General features: G+C 37.6%; 1 protein-coding gene across 1 annotated transcript in view; it reads left to right on the top strand.

Annotated features, from left to right (window-relative positions):
• The window catches only part of ATP8B4 (ATPase phospholipid transporting 8B4 (putative)), a 254,787-nt gene that overhangs the window by 106,756 nt on the left and 129,443 nt on the right, over nt 1-18,588 (top strand). The window contains exon 7 of the mRNA XM_032417296.1: nt 13,989-14,061. Within this exon, the coding sequence (XP_032273187.1) occupies nt 13,989-14,061 (73 nt within the window). The remainder of the gene's footprint in view (nt 1-13,988; nt 14,062-18,588) is intronic.

Genomic DNA, 18,588 nt, shown 5'->3' with positions numbered 1-18,588 from the left:
AGTTTCAATATGGTGTGTATGACGATGGGGGTTTTTATTGCCATGGAAGTACTGAAGACAGGTACTTAGCCTGGTCTGGGGGTCAGACAAGAATTCCTGGAAGAGGTGAGTCTTTAACCAAAATTAATCAATTAAAAATGTAAGAAATCTAAAACAGTAAAAATTTCTGCTTTTTAGAGAAAAGTATTATCCCTCACCTTTGTATTTATTTGGTTTCTGCAAACATGCATATATGCAAAAACCCATCATATATATAATTTGTATTCCACTTTTTTTGACATGATAACTCATATATGGCATTAAACAGTTTTTGGAAAACATTTTTAATAGCTGAATAGATGTGTTAAATGTTCCCCTATTGTTGGATAATTAGTTTGTTTCTAATTTTCTTGTTTTTGTAAATTCTCAGAGGCACATCTTTGATAAACTTTATATGCATCTCTAATTATTTCTTTAGGCTCTATTTCTAGGGAATCTACATTGCCTTTATAAAAAGATTCTTAATGCATACTGTTAAATTACTTTTGAGGAAGATTGTGCCCATTTATCCTCCCCTTTGAACAAATGAGTGTTTTTTCCACAGTATCGTTGCAACTTTGAGTATTCTCTTTTAGAAAATCTAGGCCAACTAGATAAGTATAAACAGGTATCTTGCTATTTTAAAAATTAATTGGTTTCTACTGAGGGTGATTATTATTTTTTTAATATTAACTGTATTTCTCTTTTCAGTAACTTACCTATTTATATTAATTGCTTATTGTTGGTTATAGTATTTTTGTGTGTGTGTTCTGTTTGAAAATATAGTTTAAATTTTGTCTTCTAATAAATTCCTCCAGTGGGAAACAATGACATTTCTATGTATGTACAGAGATACTGCTTCAGGGTTTTTGCTGGTGTAGTGTGCACATTGAATATAGTTTCTCTAAGCAGGACCAGGTTGTACTAAGCCATCCACATTCCTGACCATTTTCTTTCTGTAAAATAGTTCAGATCAAAAGATATCCTTTTTTAAAATATTTTCTTTCTATTTATTTATTTATTTATTTATTTATTTATTATTACGTTAACCACCATACATCATTAGTTTTTGATGTAGTGTTCCATGATTCATTGTTTGCGTATAACACCCAGTGCTCCATTCAATACGTGCCCTCCTTAATATCCATCACCACATCATTAGTTTTTGATGTAGTGATCCGTGATTACTACTTGCCTTTCTTAAACCCGCAATGTGTTCTTTCTCTTCTCCCTTCCTTATCCAACAGGGCTCAGCTCCTATGTTAATTATCTCTGGAAATCTCTTCAATATCTATGCCAGGCAGGTGGAGCAATCAGTACTCTCTTTGTGCTCCCACAGGCTAGAGATAGCCAGGGAATTTTAATACTTAGTTCACTTTAGACTTCCCATTGACTGTGAGGCTCTTTATACCATCAACTACACTGTGTTTATCCCCAGTGCTTGGCCCACTGCCTGATGTATAGTGGGTGCTCAGTATTTATTGAGGTCAGCAGAATCTACTTATTCTTAATTTCTTTCTTTCTTTCTTGAAGTAAAATGATTTTTGTGTGTTTATTTTTCCTATTCTTTTAACCAGCAATATACATTCATGACATATTAATAATAAAGAAATTGGAAGTTTAAAGACCATGAAGGAAGTTGGCATCCCTGTGGAATGCGCATCTTGCCTTATAGCCATATGAAATATAAGTCAAAGGTTAACACTTTGGGGAAAATGAATAATGTTATTATTCTCTAAACTGTTATCCTTTGCCTGAAATGATTCATCCTACCCTTACCCTCTTTCTGTATTTTGCAGTTACCTCTGCTAGACTTTCTCAGGGTCTCCCCAGCAGGTGTAGCCATGTGGAACTATTACTCACTTCAGGCCCAGAGCTAAATATGCTAAGCACACAGCATGAATGACCATGGAAATAACTAATCTATTCAAATATTCGCTGAATAAATATATCTTGAGCCAGGCACTGTCCTACATATTGGGGATATAAAAATAAGCAGGACAGACAAATCCCTGCCATAAGGGGCCTACTATAAGAGGAGAAGACAAATAATAAGCAAAATATAAGCAAATAATATGATTTAAGGTAGTTATAACTACAACAAAGAAAATAAAATAGGATACTAGAATAGAGAGTAATGGGATTAGAGATGAGGAAGTGATTTCAAATAGGGTGCCCAGAGAAGACCCTTTGAGTAGATGAGATTTGATTTGAGAATGAGCTAGGCATGTCAAAATCTTGGGTAAAAGAAACAAGTATAAAAGCACCAAAGTTGAAATGAACTTGATAGTAAGGTATCTACTCTGACTAAAGTTTTGTGATAAAGGGGAGTTCTGAGGAGTTGGCAAGAGTGAAGTTTTGGAGGTCATGGTGGGGAATTTTAATTTTATACTCAATGTAATGAGAAACTATTGGAGGGTTTTAGTCAGGAGAATTGCATGGAATGACAAAAAGATTTCTCTGGCTGCTGTATTGGACAATGAACTGCAGAGAGGAGCAAGAGCAGGATTAAGAAAACAAATTGGGAGTTTCCTACCATTGTCCAGATGAGATGATGCCATGGACTTGATGTTAGTAATGTAGGATATAAAAAAAATAGGAATATATCTTGTTATGGATGTTCAAACACATGAAAATAGAATAATACAATGAATTCATATTTAGGTAATATTACTCAGCTGCAGCCACTAACTTTTTCCTACTTTTGTATCCATTGTCACTTTTTATATTCTGGGGTATTATAAAAGCAAATCCTGTATGTCATATCACATTATCAGTAAATATTTTAGTACTTGTCTTGAACAGATAAGGGGTTACAATATATTTAGCCATAATACCATTACTATACCCAATAAAGTAACAGTACTCCCTTCATGTCATCTAAAACCCAAAGATTAAAATGTATTTTGAGGATAGAACCAATAAAAATGCTGCCATATTGTGTGTGTGTGAAGAGAGAAATTGGAAGTCCATGGTTCTTAGCTGAGGTTCCAGGATGGGAAATACTGGGAAGGAGGATGCCATTGCGGTAGTGTTCTATTTTTGTTTTTTGGGGTTTTTTCTTTGACTAGACTGGGAGACCAGAATTCTGTTGAGATATTAGTCTTTCTGCAGAGATGTAGAATGGGTCATTGAAACTCAGTGAAGACTGAGAACTCATCCTTGGATTTAGCAACTTGAAGAGAGGTTGCAGTTGGAGAGATGGAGAAAAAGTCCTGACTGGAGAAAGCATGGGCAGTCAAGAAGTGGAGACACTGAATATAGATAGCTCTTTCGAAGACTTGAAATAAAAATCAGAATGTACCATCCTTATAATGAGATACTTTATAATAACAAAAATAGTCACAGTACTTTATTATTTTATAGTTTGCAAAATGTTTGCATAAATTTATCTTACATGACATTCACAGATGTCCTGATAGACAGGTGTTGAAATGTCAGATGAGTTTATCCCGTTTTAAAGACCTTAGTGTTATGAATCAAGGGGCATTCTGAGGGATTGGCTGAGCCAATTAATGTAGGTCATAGAGGAAAACTTCAGTTTTTTTCAAATTCTTGCCTAAGTCACATGGTTGATTGGTGATGAACTTGGACCCAAGTCCATGTCTTCTGATTCTAATGACACAGACTTTCTACCATGTTACATTGTTTCTTTCATAAATAGAAGGTCAGGATTCTCCTCTTTAAGAATGTAAGGATTTTAACAAATTGATTCCAATCTCCTGTCCTTTCTGAATAATATTTTGTTTCTGAAAGTATCAAGATTTTTTATTTATTTATTTTTATTTTATTATGTTATGTTAATCACCATACATTACATCATTAGTTTTTGATGTAGTGTTCCATGATTCATTGTTTGCATATAACACCCAGTGCTCCATTCAGTACGTGCCCTCTTTAATATAGATTATCCGTACAATGTCATCTTCAAAGGACAGAGTCTTTACTATAAAATGTCCAAATTTTTGTTTAAACAATTCATTAGGGGATGCCTGGGTGGCTCAGTCGGTTAAGCATCTGCCTTCGGCTCAGGTCATGGTCTCAGGGTCCTGGGATCAAGTCCCGCGTCGGGCTCCCTGCTCAGCGGGAGCTTGCTTCTCTCTCTCCTCCCTGCTTGTGCTCTCTCTCGCTATCTCTGTCACTATCCGTCTCTCTCTCTCAAATAAATAAATAAAATCTTAAAAAAATAAACAATCCACTAGGATTTGACATTCATGAATTTGAAACATTACCTTGAACTTTGTCTCTCTTTGTAATGAAAGTGTCTAGGGTACAAAACTGATGGCCCAGTGAAAGAAAGCATTCTAGTAATTGCGAGCAATAAGATTTATCCTGGTCCTGAGAGAAATATAAATGACATAATGGTTGAATCCTCAAAAGGGGGAGATATTTTACTCATGACCACAAGTAAATCCTGACTGAAATCTGTTGGCATGATGTTAAGTCATGAGAAGCCAAGTCTAGAGGGACCAGAGTAATATAGTCCAGGCATATAGTTTTCTGGTGAGCTCACTGTATAAGGGGACAAAGCTGGGAATATCTTGAGGAATGAAAGTTAATATATACTTTATTAGTCAATTTCTCTGATCTATCAGTTTTCTTGTTGGGCTTTTGATGACAGCTGTATGGCAAACAGTCTAATACTGAGATCATTCTCCTGGAGTACAGGTATTCTTCATTGCTGACTAAAAGAATATCCACATGCTCCAGGTATCAGAAGGCAAAGATGATTTAACTGGTGTTATTTAAGAGCCATATTTATGTTTTCCCACAAATCTCTAGGTTTCCTGATAACTAGAGTCTGTATCTAATTCTACTTGTCGCTCTGACACGAAGCCCCTGGCTCAGTGTTCATTTTGCAGATATGGAGCAGTCTTGAACTCACTAATGAAGGGTGATGGTACTTCACATGCTACTGGATGATGATCTAATTAAGAATTCTACCTACATACTATCCTATTTCTGAGGAACTCAAAATGATAAACATTACGTTCTACTTTAAAGTAACATTTAAAGACTTTCTTAAAAAGTGTTCAGGACTTAATGTGACTATAAATCTAGTAAGTAACTAAACTCATGATCTTCCAGTAATATCCATAGCTGTACTTTGTGCCACAAAATCAGGAATCCTATTTCCAGAAATATTAGGTTCTCTGACTAGAGCAAATCAAATCACACAAGAGACATCATTGCTTTATCTATATTGGTATGGCATGTGTTATTACTTGGCACGTTAACCAACTAATATTTCTTTTCTGGCTTAACAGACATTTGGTTCTCTCTTAACCTGGCCCTATATAGGAAAATTGATTAAGAATAGCAATGGGAAACATAATATAGGTCTTTTATCCTGGAACCAAGATATTCAGGTTTCATTCTCCTCCACTGGGAGCTGTCTTCTTTTGGGGTGTTTTTCAAAAAGAGTTGCTTGGTCAAAGCATATTCTCTGATTTCTCAAAATAAGGTGTAGCAATTTAAATATTTTATTTATTTACTTATTTTAGAGAGAGAGAGAGAAAGAGAGAGGGGGAGAGGATCTCCAGCAGACTCCCTGCTGAGCATGGAGCCAGTCCTGGGGCTGGATCTCAGGACCATGAGGTCATGACCTGAGGCAAACCAAGAGTCAGACGCTTAACCAGCTGAGCCAGGCGCCCCAAGGTGTGACAATTTAGATGAAGAGAATGGTTGATCTACTCAGGCTAAGGTGATTTCTTGTAATTTTTTCCATCAAAATATGTTTATCATATGAGGAGTATTTCAGGAATAGTGATTCCCCCCCCCCCACCCCCTGCCGTAGACATTCTAGGATATTTGGGTAGTCAGTGGTTATCAGTAGAATATTTTTTAATGGTGAGCTACTAAAAATTTATCTTTCAACTTCATTTACTAATCATTGGAAAAAGGAGTGAATTGGACAACCCAAAGTTGTACAGATTTTTCTCCAAAAGTCATAAAATGGAGGGACGGATACAAAGAATCATGGCAGCTGCTCATATTGACTTTATAGAATTGGAATTGGAACTAGAGAAAGGTGAAATAGTTTAGAATTGAAAAGGAATATTCTAATTACAAGAGCATGTCAATAGCAAAATGGGGAAGTGGGCTCTCAGTTTGTAGTAGCTGCTCTGCTGTGCCACCCCTGGTCCCCTGGTCCCCTTCCAGCCTGCAGAACGTACTCCTCCAGCTGCCAGGAGGGCTGCCTGTATACAACCCTCAGCTGTCAGTCCCTTCTGGGAATCGCCATTGGCTGAGGAGAGCCGTTTGGCTCAAGGTCGCCCCTTCTTGCTGGAGTCACACTGCATCCAACAAGTGAACAATGCCAAGGTATACTGGTCTAACGCCCTGGATCGAACTCGGAAGGCCTGTTCGAGCTCCAGAGCTCCCCGTAAAGTTGGCCGAGCTGCTGTTGTGACTGTATCAACAGCCCAACCCCCCCTCTGCCCCTCTGTTTCCTTCACTCGCCCGCAGGTGCTGATATAAAGAGAACTTGCTGATAAACTCCTTGCACACAGATGATCTTCTGAATCTGCTGCCCAGAAATCAGGCTGGACCTAAACAGGTCTGTTTTCTCCATGGTCAATGTAAGGCATTTCCTTCAGCATTGATATATGAGAGCAGATTTAATAGTCTTCTTTTGAAATAATTTTCTTCCAATTTTCTTGTGGTCCCATTATCAATCAGGCATATGTTAATAGAATCCTAAGAATTTACAGAAGACAGGACCTTAGGAGGCTGATTCAGGAGAAGGGTTTCAGTTTAGGGAAATGATTAAAGAGAATACACTTTCTGCACAACTCTCAGGAGGCTTATTGTTCAGGTGAAACTTAGTGAATCGATTATTCTGTTTTGAGAATAGGAAGGCTACATTGTATGTGTGTTTGTGCATCCTAATGCACAATAGAATCTGCAAGGATTTATGTAAATTGGGTAGGACATCTATGAAATTGATTACTGTTTCTCAGCAAATCATTAAACTAAATTATCCATGCTGAATGACTACATCTTTTATCATCTTACCTTCTTCACCCCTTCCCCCCCCCCCCACCGCCCTGGGCAAATTGGTATGAGAGCATCTTCACCAGCTGATCTCAGACCTCCCTGTGTGACTCTGTCTCAGCATAAGCACTGTGTGAATAAGAGGGGAGAAAAAGGAGGGGAACATCTGCATATTTCAAAATAAATAGATTCCAAAGATATGAGTATTATGCTCATTCTCAATGTAATGAGATCCTGTTCACCAGTCTATTGTTAGAGGATTAGGGCCAAGCTTTATGTCTTATTCTAGTGTGGCTCTGACAGCAGTGGAATCGAAAAAAAAAAAAAACAGAAATTGCTGTTGTTCACTGAGCATTTGTGTCAGGGGACCGTGACTGCAAGCTGTTTTGGGATCAGCAGATTTTAAATACGGTAGTATGTACTTTGTTCTGATCAATCCCTTCAGCTCTTTAGGGTCCACTTTTTTCTAAAGAGGCAAAACATAATAATCATTGAAAATGTAGTAAAAAAAAAGAATAATAAATATAGATGTATTAAGAACATGGGCTTTTTTTTTTTTTTTTTTTTTTAAAGGTTTTATTTATTTGACAGAGAGAAAGACAGCCAGAGAGGGAACACAAGCAGGGGGAGTGGGAGAGGGAGAAGCAGGCTTCCTGCGGAGCAGGGAGCCCGATGTGGGGCTCGATCCCAGGACTCTGGGATCATGACCTGAGCCGAAGGCAGACGCTTAACGACTGAGCCACCCAGGTGCCCCAAGAACATGGGCTTTGTAGTCAGACAGATTCAGGTTCTAGTCCTAGCTCTGCCACTTACATGTGATCTTGGAAGAGTTTTCTTTTCTATTTTTTCCTCCCCAGTTGTCATTTAATCAATATATGTGATGCCAAAAATTCAAACAGTACACAAAAGTATACCATAAAATGAAGTCTCCCTTCCATTCCATTTTTCCTGTTCATTTCTTTTTTCTAGTGGCAATTACTGAATATTTTCTTGTGTGTCTTTCAAGCAATTTTCTATGTATGTAAGAACAGAGTTGTGTGTAGGTATATCCTTGCTTCAAACCGCAGTTAGAATCTTACCGTGTGTATACAGTGTCCTACACATGCTTATTTTTAACCTAGTAATGTACCTTAGAGAATATATTAGCACATATAGACCTATTCATATTCTTTTTGGTGGCTGAATCGTATTCATTCTGTTGAGTAGATGAGCCATAACTAAATAGGTGTATCATGGTATATCTATGTAATCCTTATCAATGGGTATTGATAGTTTATAACACAATACTGCAGTAAACATCATTGTACATCCATCTTTGAGCACCTGTATGATCAGTTGTTTAAAGTGAAATATCTATTTCAAAGTGTGTGGGCATTAAAATTTTTGATAGATGTTGCAAAATAGGGCAAATGTCTCTCTTTCTCTGAACCTCAGTTTTCTATTTTATAAAATGGGAGTAGCAACGATACCTATCTCATAGGGTTGTTGTGAGGATTAAATGAGGTAAGATACATGACTAGTGTTGCCAGATGTAGAAAATTAAAATACAGGATGTCCAGTTAAATTTGAAGTTCAGATAGACAATGATAATATTTTAGTATAAGTATGTTCCAAATATTGTATAGGGGCATACTTATACTAAAAAATTATTTGTTGTTTATCTGAAATTCAAATTTAATTGGGTGTCACTTGTTTTTGTTTGGAAACCTTGTACATGAAGGCTTCAGCACAGTTCCTGGAATACAGTAAGCACTAAATAAATGTTGGTTGCTATAATTCTTATTAGACATCCAGGGAAATGTTGTCACTCAACAAATGTTTTTGGCAATAATGATTTTGTATTTATTTTCATTCAGTCAACAAATATATTTTGCCTGCTAGGAATTAGGCATTATTCTAGGTCCCGAGGATACAGTGGTGAATAAAGCAAGATCTGTATGGGCAGGAGAATATTTTTGTAAGATATAGGTCTGACATGGGCTTGAGATTAAAGAAGAAACCAAACTCATTGTATGTGGGTTGACTGGTTAATTAGGGGAGGTCAGTTATCTTGACTTCCTTGATTGTCTTTTTAGTATTCCAACATGTCTTCTGTAGCTTTGAGGATATTCTCTTTTCAGAAAGCTATGTTGCTAATAGGCAGTCAGAAGTATTAAAGTATGGACGGGAGACTTGAGGAGCCCATTGAAGATTTCCTTCTGCCATTATGCTTCAGTAATGGGCTTGGTATTTTGCTCAAAGCAAATGATTTCTAGCCTCTGGAGCTAATAGTTTGACAGGGAGCATGGTTGGTGCTATCTCACTCAGAATTACATTTTTTCAAGAAGTTTCTCAGCATAGCCTAGCAGCTCTGGATGTCTCATCAGGAGTAAGCAGATTCAGATCAATTTATCAAACAATTACTATATACAGTTGCCATCTCTCACCACCTTTTCTCAGAACTCAGATTCTCTGACGTTCTGAGACTAGGTATATAGTTAGTGGGTGTATTTTTAAAATTCCTTCGTCAAAGTAATTCTAGTTGCCATTCTGTGGCAGTTTAACTTCATATGTTTTATGGTGACTTTGGAATTTAAATTTCATGCATCTCTTTCTGGAATTTTGGCTTCTTATTTAACAACTGGCTTGTGAGTTTACTAAGGTGAAGTCTCTATCATTACCGCAGCTGTTTTATTATTTATTTATTTTTAAATTTTTATTTTTTTATTATGTTAGTTACCATACAGTACATCATTAGTTTTTCTTTTTTCTTTTTTTTATCATGTTATGTTAATCACCGTACATTACACCATTAGTTTTTGATGTAGTGTTCCATGATTCATTGTTTGTGTATAATACCCGATGCTCCATGCAAAATGTGCCCTCCTTAATACCCATCACCGGGCTAACCCATCCCCCCACCCCCCCTCCCCTCTAAAACCTTCAGTTTGTTTCTCAGAGTCCATAGTCTCTCATGGTTCATCTCCCCCCTCCAATCCCCCCCCTTCATTTTTCCCTTCCTTCTTCTAATGTCCTCCATGCTATTCCTTATGTTCCACAAATAAGTGAAACCATATGATAATTGACTTTCTCTGCTTGACTTATTTCACTGAGCATAATCTCCTCCAGTCCCATCCATGTTGATGTAAAAGTTGGGTATTCATCCTTTCTGATGGCTGAGTAATATTCCATTTGTATATATGGACCACATCTTCTTTATCCATTTGTCTGTTGAAGGGCGTCTCAGCTCTTTCCACAGTTTGGCTATTGTGGACATTGCTCCTATGAACATTGGGGTGCATATGGCCCTTCTTTTCACTACATCTGTGTCTTTGGGGTAAATACCGTGTAGTGCAATTGCTGGGTCATAGGGTAGCTCTATTTATAAATTTTTGAGGCACCTCCACACTGTTTTGCAAAGTGGCTGTACCAACTTGCATTCCCACCAACAGTGTAAGAGGGTTCCCCTTTCTCCACAACCTCTCCAACATTTGTTGTTTCTTGCCTTGTCAATTTTTGTCATTCTAACTGGTGTATTTTAGAAAAGCCTGATTCAAAGAACCATTAACTAGATTATGTCATTTCAAAACCTGAAATAATTATGTGATGATACTGAAAACTGAACCTTATTTTAAAATCTTGGAATTTCTGGATTCAGTGCAATGAAATGAATTAACTTGCTTTCAGAATACACATATATTGCTTCCTTTATGGGAGCAGAAGGGCTTTCCCCGACAAAGGTAAAGGCAACGTTTGTTGGTGCCAAGTCTATGGAGCCAGGTGTCATCATCACAGCCCATGAGGCCATCCTGTGTCTCCCTCACAGAGCTGTGATGCAAGCTTGCTTCAAACACGAGCCCCAAGAACAGCTGCACCACACATGGAGAGACGGAGTGTGTTCTCATTGTTTCAGGATGATGACGAAATGCAATTACTCTACAAGCTAAAAATCTCAGAAAAAGTCTAGGAATATTTCAAAGATGAGCTTTAGAGCAAGTCTTCCTGTCTGCCCCTCCAGTCCTGCTGGTATGTCTTTGATGTTGTGTCACCAGTGGTGTTAGCAGTTGGTAGGACAATAAAAATGGTGGGATTTAAAGTACAGAGGGTTTAAATTCATTTTCAGGTCTTTATCAGTTTATATTTGTTCAGTAAGTTTGGATACTTTTGTAGCTATGACCCTGAGTGCTCACTGAAATATACCTCTGAGATCCTAGTAGATATAATTACCTGCCGAGGTAGAATAGGAAATAATATTTTAAAAAAACACTCCTTTGATTGGAGTTACCAGATTTTTTGACAGATATATATTCAAATAAGGGGTTTAACCAAGATATCACACATGGCCTACTGTAATTCCCATGGATACCACCACACTTTTACTAATTTCTTTCCAATTGCTTTGGTTTTACAGGGGGAGATAATAAGATACTAGTAAGATACTAGACTTGAGAAGACCAGAATTTATGTGAGAAAACTCAGGTTTTGGGTTGTTCTCCCAAATAGTGGTTGTTGCTATTTATCTGTTCAAACTTAAGTATAAAATATGCATTTTGAAGTGTGTAAGAGATGTTGTAGGGTTCCCTTTCTGCTTTGGTTGATTTTCCATTTGGGTGGAAGAGTTAGGGTGCAGTCCTTCCTAGAGCTTACAGTGGATAGGAAGGAGGAATAAGTTTGGAAATGAAACTTAATATCATTTGAGCTTCTCCCTAAAGCAGATGCACTTTCAGTAGAGACTTCAAGGCAATTCAGTAGCAGTGCATTTTGCATAAATAAAGACACGGTCTCTATCTCAGTCCATTCACATCGACTTTTATCTGAGATACTGTCCCCTGAGAAATGCCACTAATGCTCCAAAGGAGGTGGTACCCAGGAGAAATAAACCAGCACATAATCCGTATCTGTAAAAATAAATAAAATGGGATTTAGAAGGCTTCCTACGTTCTCCCATTGTTGTCGAACTAGATAAAGTGCAGAAAAGTGTGGCATTGGAAAAGCGATTGAATTCTGGCTAGAGATGAAAATGCTGCAGTTGAAAACTTTCCAGAACAACATGTACTTGGATCCGTATTAAAGAAAAATTCTTTGAGTGTTTAAGCCAAATGACCCAGCAGGGTTGATAGTGTGAGGCATATTTCACAGTTGTATAAATATTTAAAACTGTTTTCCAGCCTATAAAAACAAGTAAATTAGGGTTTGTTTTTTAAGTTGCAGAATGAAATTTACCTGCCCACCTTAACTTGTTGGGGAACCTGTCCTCATCCCAGCCTGCTCTCTTAAAAGAGGATTGCTGGGAAAGAAGTGTGAGGAAGGCTTTTAACTCAGAAAACAAAGCTGGTTTATGTTTCAGAGAATTTCAGAAGGGATGATTAGCAACATGGTATACTGCCACAGGTGGTCTGTTTCCAGATGGCCTGTCTCCCCAACATGTCACAAGGGACCCAACCAACTAAACACAATAGCTTTTTTTAAAAAATTTTTTTTATTGTTATGTTAATCACCATACATTACATCATTAGTTTTAGATGTGGTGTTCCATGATTCATTGTTTGTGCATAACACCCAGTGCTCCATGCAGAATGTGCCCTCTTTAATACCCATCACAGGCTAACCCATCCTCCCACCCCCCTCCCCTCTAGAACCCTCAGTTTGTTTTTCAGAGTCCATCGTATCTCATGGTTCGTCTCCCCCTCCGATTTCCCACCCTTCATCCTTCCCCTCCTGCTATCTTCTTCTTGTTTTTTTTTTTTCTTAACATATATTGCATTATTTGTTTCAGAGGTACAGATCTGAGATTCAACAGTCTTGCACAATTCACAGCGCTTACCAGAGCACATACCCTCCCCAGTGTCCATCACCCAGTCACCCCATCCCTCCCACCCCACCCCCCACTCCAGCAACCCTCAGTTTGTTTCCTGAGATTAAGAATTCCTCATATCATTGAGGTCATATGATACATGTCTTTCTCTGTTTGACTTATTTCGCTCAGCATAATACCCTCCAGTTCCATCCACATCGTTGCAAATGGCAAGATCTCATTCCTTTTGATGGCTGCATAATATTCTATTGTATATATATACCACATCTTCTTTATCCATTCATCTGTCGATGGACATCTTGGCTCTTTCCACAGTTTGGCTATTGTGGACATTGCTGCTATAAACATCGGGGTGCACATACCCCTTTGGGTCCCTACATTAAACACAATAGCTTTTTATCATAAACCCTTTTGAACCTGGTGAAGGGTAGACTAGGGGCTCCATTATATACATAAGCCCAAAAGAAAACAGGGCAGCATCTCAGCCAGATTGTTCTCAATTCTGAGCTGTTGGTCCTAGCCATTAAAGTGCCACCAAGGCTGTCCTTCAGTCACAGTGCTTATGGATGATTGGTGGGTGTTCTTCCTCATTCAGTCTTCCAAGGCTGCTTTTATCACTCATTGTTCATGTCCTTTCCAAAATTTTTATTCTTTTTCTCTTACTTGCATTTTAGCTATTGCCCTGGACCACTTTTCTTTGCCTCTGGTTAAACAGACTGTGGAGACAATGGCAGTGATGTTTTATTTCTATATTTTTAAATATAGAGTCTGAAAAGAATGTCAATGACTGAATTTATTGAATTTATTACTGCCCCCCCCCCCCCCCCCCCGCCATCCCTAATGGCCACTGTTCTGGTCAAGGAAACATAAGCAAGAGTTAATAGCTGGTATATAAAGCTGGCACCATGGGTGATGGAAAGATCACATAGCCAAGGGTTAGGCATCTTGAGTTAGTCCCAGGGATACCCCTAACTCACTGGGTATCCTTGGGCAAATCACTTGGCCTCTCTGGGCCTTAGTTCCCACATCACTCAGGTAAAAGATTTTATTATGTAAGGTCCTTTGAATTTAGCATTTTAGAAAAGTCTTATCTGCTTCTGTTATATGATGTACCATTGTGAATACACTCCCTTGATTCTGCTCTGTTCCTGAAAACAATTAATTTTGTTTTTGTTCTTAGACTGCAGAATGAAAAATGGATGAATGTCAAAGTGGGAGACATCGTTAAATTAGAAAATAACCAATTTGTTGCTGTGAGTATTTAATATTGTTTATTACAGAATTTATCTCAGATTAAAATAGCATATGTACTGAAGTATTTACATTTGCAAATTTGGTGAATCTATACTAATTCATAATAATTAAGAGAATACCAGAATGTATTAGTAAAGAAGTCTCAATTATAAAATGTTGTTAAAAACATATTGATTAATTACTTTGAATAGCATGGTAACTCAGATAAGCCTAAGTGATTATCTCTTTTTCAATTTCCCTTGTGATCTTTTAAATTTATTTTATTTTATTTTTTAATTTTTATTGTTATGTTAATAACAATACAATTTTTTTTATGTTCTTTTAATAGACTTTATTTTTTTAGAGTATATATTTTCTCCTAGGAGTTTTATAATTTAAGGTTTTACAGTTAGGTCTATGACCATTTTGAGTTAATTTTTATACATAGTAAGATGTGTAGTTAAAGGTATATGTGTGTATATATATATTTTGCATATGGATGCCCAATTGTTCCAACACCATTTGTTAAAAGATATCCTTTCTCCATTTAATTGCCTTTGTACTGTTGTCAAATATTAGTTGACCATATATGTGTGGGACTATTTCTAGACTATTCTGTTCCACTGATCTATGTATCTCTTCTTTTGATAATACCACACTGTTTTGATTACTGTGACGGTACACTAAGATTTAAATCAGGTACCATGAATCCTCCAACTTTGTTCTTTTCAAAAACTGTTTTAGCTATTCTAATTCCTTTGCCTTCCTACATAAGTTTTATTTATCTGTTTTTTTTTTAAGTTTTTAAGTTATCTCTACACCCAACATGGGACATGGCAACCCTGAGATCAAGAGTCCTGTGCTCCACTGACTGAGTCAGCCAGGCACTCCTCTACATAAATATTAGAATCAGCTTGTCAATGTCTGTAAAAAGTCTGCTGGAATTTGGGTTAGGACAGCATTGTATCCATAGATAATTTGGGGGGAATTAACTGCCTAATGATATTGAGTCTTATGATCCATGAACATGGTATACACCTCTCCTTTTATTTACACCTTTGATTTCTTTCATCAGTATTTTATGGTTTGTAGCATAGAGATTGTGCACATATTTGTAAGGCTTATACCTAAGTATTTCATGTTTTTTGGTGCTACTGTAAATGGTACTTAGATATTTCAATTTCTAACTGTTCACAGGTAGTATATATAAAAACAATGGGGTTTTATATATTGACCTTGTATGTGGAGACCTTGCTAAACACACTTGCTAGTTTTAGTAACTTTCTTGTAGATCCTCTGGGATTTTCTATGCAGACAATCATGTCATCTACTAAAAAAAAAGATGATTTCATTTTCCCCTTCTGGTCTGGATACCTTTTCATTTTCTGGCACTGCCCTTGACCTCCTATACAACCCTGAACAGAGTGGTGAGAGCAGACATCCTTGCTTTGTTGAAGGGGATACTTTCCCAATGTCCCCAGTTTGGGTAGCAGTGTCTCTGTCCTTGTTGGAATACAGTCACTTTCCAGGAGAAAACACTCAGCCTGGGAAGCAATTAGGAGCCTGCAAAAGTAAGGCTGAACAAGAGGCAGGGAGATGCTCTGGATAAGCTGCTCTGGTTGCACGGGAGAATGGCCTACAGCAGCTGTGGTCTCATCCAGAGGCCCTGAGAGCACTGCTCTGCTGAGAAATCCTCAGGACTAGGCAAGCCCTACAGGCCTTATATAGGCCTAGTCATTCTGACAAAGCCTGGATGGAGAGGTAAGGCAATACTGGTAGACTCTTAAGAGATGGAATGAGAAATCCAGGTGATGTGGCTTATGAAAACCAGAGTTTGACTCCTGTGGAAGGTAAGTGAGCTGGAGGTTCAGAGTGATGTGGCCAGGACACAGGACGCAGACAAAAGATTTTGAATCAAGCTGTCAATCATTTCATATAAATTAGAGCTTTTAAAATGCTCCAGAGTACTTTAAGAACAGTTTTTTTCTCACATATTTTGAATCCTATCCCTCAGTAATAGGATTATTACTGTTAATTTGCAATATAGTTGAAGACAATATATGCTTCTTCCTGAGTGATAACAATCCGAAAATGTCTATTGATTGTTCTGAACTAATAAATGCTATTTATGAAGTTTTGCCTTGCATATCAAATGCACTATAATTTATATTCTCGAGCTGCCTATGTTACAATTTCCTTGCTAAAATTCAAGGGGTCACTCTGAGAAACAAACTGAGGGTTCTAGAGGGGAAAGGGGTGGGGGATGGGTTAACCTGGTGATGGGTATTAAAGAGGGCACGTATTGAATGGAGCACTGGGTGTTATATGCAAACAATGAATCATGGAACACTACATCAAAGACTAATGATGTATGGTGATTAACATAATAAAAAAAAGGAAAAAAAATTCAAGGGGTCAGTTCAATGACTATAATATATGTGATGAACTGTAGTTCATATTAAATGAAGGGCAATAAAAGCTAACCAGATCAGAGATTAAGAATTCAAGTTATTGTAGTCTATATGTCAAATACATACTAGATTATTTATGAAAATTTTTGTGTTCAGTGCAGTTTTATGTATCAAGTTGTGTTCTTCATTAAATTTGAGACATTTTCCCACAGGAAAAAGGAATTGCCCCAAGATCTATTTACAAGAATAGCTCAGTTGAGACTCCTAACCATTCCCTTTCAGAAACAGTCTTCTTTCATTAATGCACCGTTTGTGTATACTGATCCTCTGGAACAGCCTATGCTAAGGAGACAGTGGACAGGCCAATAACAAAAGAGCTCACCCACTAAAGAGAGAAATGTTTATTTCTAACAACCTCAATTCTTTGGAAAATAGCTGAGAACCAAAAATAAGCACAAAGGTGTTGGCACAGCCAAGACAGAGGTCTCACAGTCCGTGTTCTGTGGCCTGGGCTCCCCTTATACGTAGGAGAGTCCTCTGGGTTCTCACATTTTACAATTGACCCTCAAACAACATGGGTTTGAACTGCGCAGGTCACCTAATATGTGGGGTTTTTTCCGATATATACAGTATAGTACTATAAATGTATTTTCTCTTCCTTATGATTTTCTTGACATTTTCATTTCTCTAGCTTACTTTATTGTAAGAATGCAGTGTATAATACAGCATACCAAAATAAGTGTTAATTAACTGTTTGTTATCGGTAAGGCTTCTGGTCAACAGGCTATTAATAGTTAAGTTTGCAGGAGTCAAAATTTATACATGGATTTTTGACTGCGTGGGGGATTGGTGCCTCTAACCCCCATGTTGTTCAAGGGTCAGCTGTGTTTAATAATAGACATGATTTAAATTAGCTTATCCAGCTTATTTTCCAGCTCATTAAAGCTTAGCAACAGTATGTTAGAAGGTGGCATCTGACTGAGGTTTTGATTTGGATTTCCCTGATGCCGAGTGATATTGAATGCTTTTTCATTTGTCTGTTGGCCATTTGGGTGTCATCTTTGGAAAAATGTCTTTTCATGTCTTCTGCCCATTTCTTGATTGGATTATTTGTTCTTTGGGTGTTGAGTTTGATAAGTTCTTTATAGATTTTGGATACTAGACCTTTATCTGATATGTCATTTGCAAATATTTTCTCCCATTTAAAAAAAAAAAAAGGTGGCATCTGTTAGAAGAACACACCCTCTAGGAAAGAGGGAAACAGATGCAGGTATCCTTTGTTATCTGAAAGAAGAGCGTTTCTATGAAGCCTTACATAAGCCAACGTGGTGTAAAGCAAAGAAGCAATTACCATTAATTTATATGGACAACTTTTGGAGTATTCCCAGACCCTCAAAATAATCTCTCTTATGCCTTTCTGATACCTTAGGATACATCTTGCTAACGGATGCACAAAACAAGATAAAGCACAAATGTTCACAGATCATTCAAAGCTATGGTGGCTTGATGCCGAGATGCTGAGGATAGTTCCCTGGGAAAGAGCTTGGTGGGGCCGCTCTTGCTCTCCGGTGCACACTACCTCTGTAAGGGTTTGCTGCAAAGCAAAGGCTGAATGCTGTTTTTACTTTTCCTTTTTCTCATAAAAGTAAAAATCCTTTTCTGATTTCTTTCGGTTAGTGAAAACAAGTACTAATGTAGGTCTTTTGTAAAGTGAAGTGGTATAATGCAAACTTTCAAAAACCTGGGGATACCTGTCTAGTGGAAGGTCACTAAAGGGAATTGGGTTCGAACTGAGTCTGCTCCATTCCTTCAGTGACAGCACTCTATCTTCTCTTCCTTTGGTTTCTTCATGTGTCACATCAAGGTGTTAGACCATTATATGATCTCCAAGATCCTTTCCAGCCTATGTGCTGTGATTCTCTGACCTGAGATGACTGCAGGATTCTTGAAGGCAAAGAGCACGTTGATTTGCTTGCTCTCTCACACCTAGGGCCGTGTTGGATTGTAGGGGGCAGACAGACAGTAAGTGTCAGCTGAATGAATAAATGTCAGTCTTTTGTAAGAAAGAAAACAGAGGGGAGAATGGTTATAAACTTTAAAAATTCAGGGTGTTGTGAATCAATGGGATACTAAAAT

The sequence above is a fragment of the Phoca vitulina genome, unplaced genomic scaffold, assembly GCF_004348235.1.
Source record: "Phoca vitulina isolate PV1807 unplaced genomic scaffold, GSC_HSeal_1.0 scaffold20, whole genome shotgun sequence".
NCBI lineage: Eukaryota > Metazoa > Chordata > Mammalia > Carnivora > Phocidae > Phoca > Phoca vitulina.
This window is presented reverse-complemented; position numbering and strand designations above follow the sequence as displayed.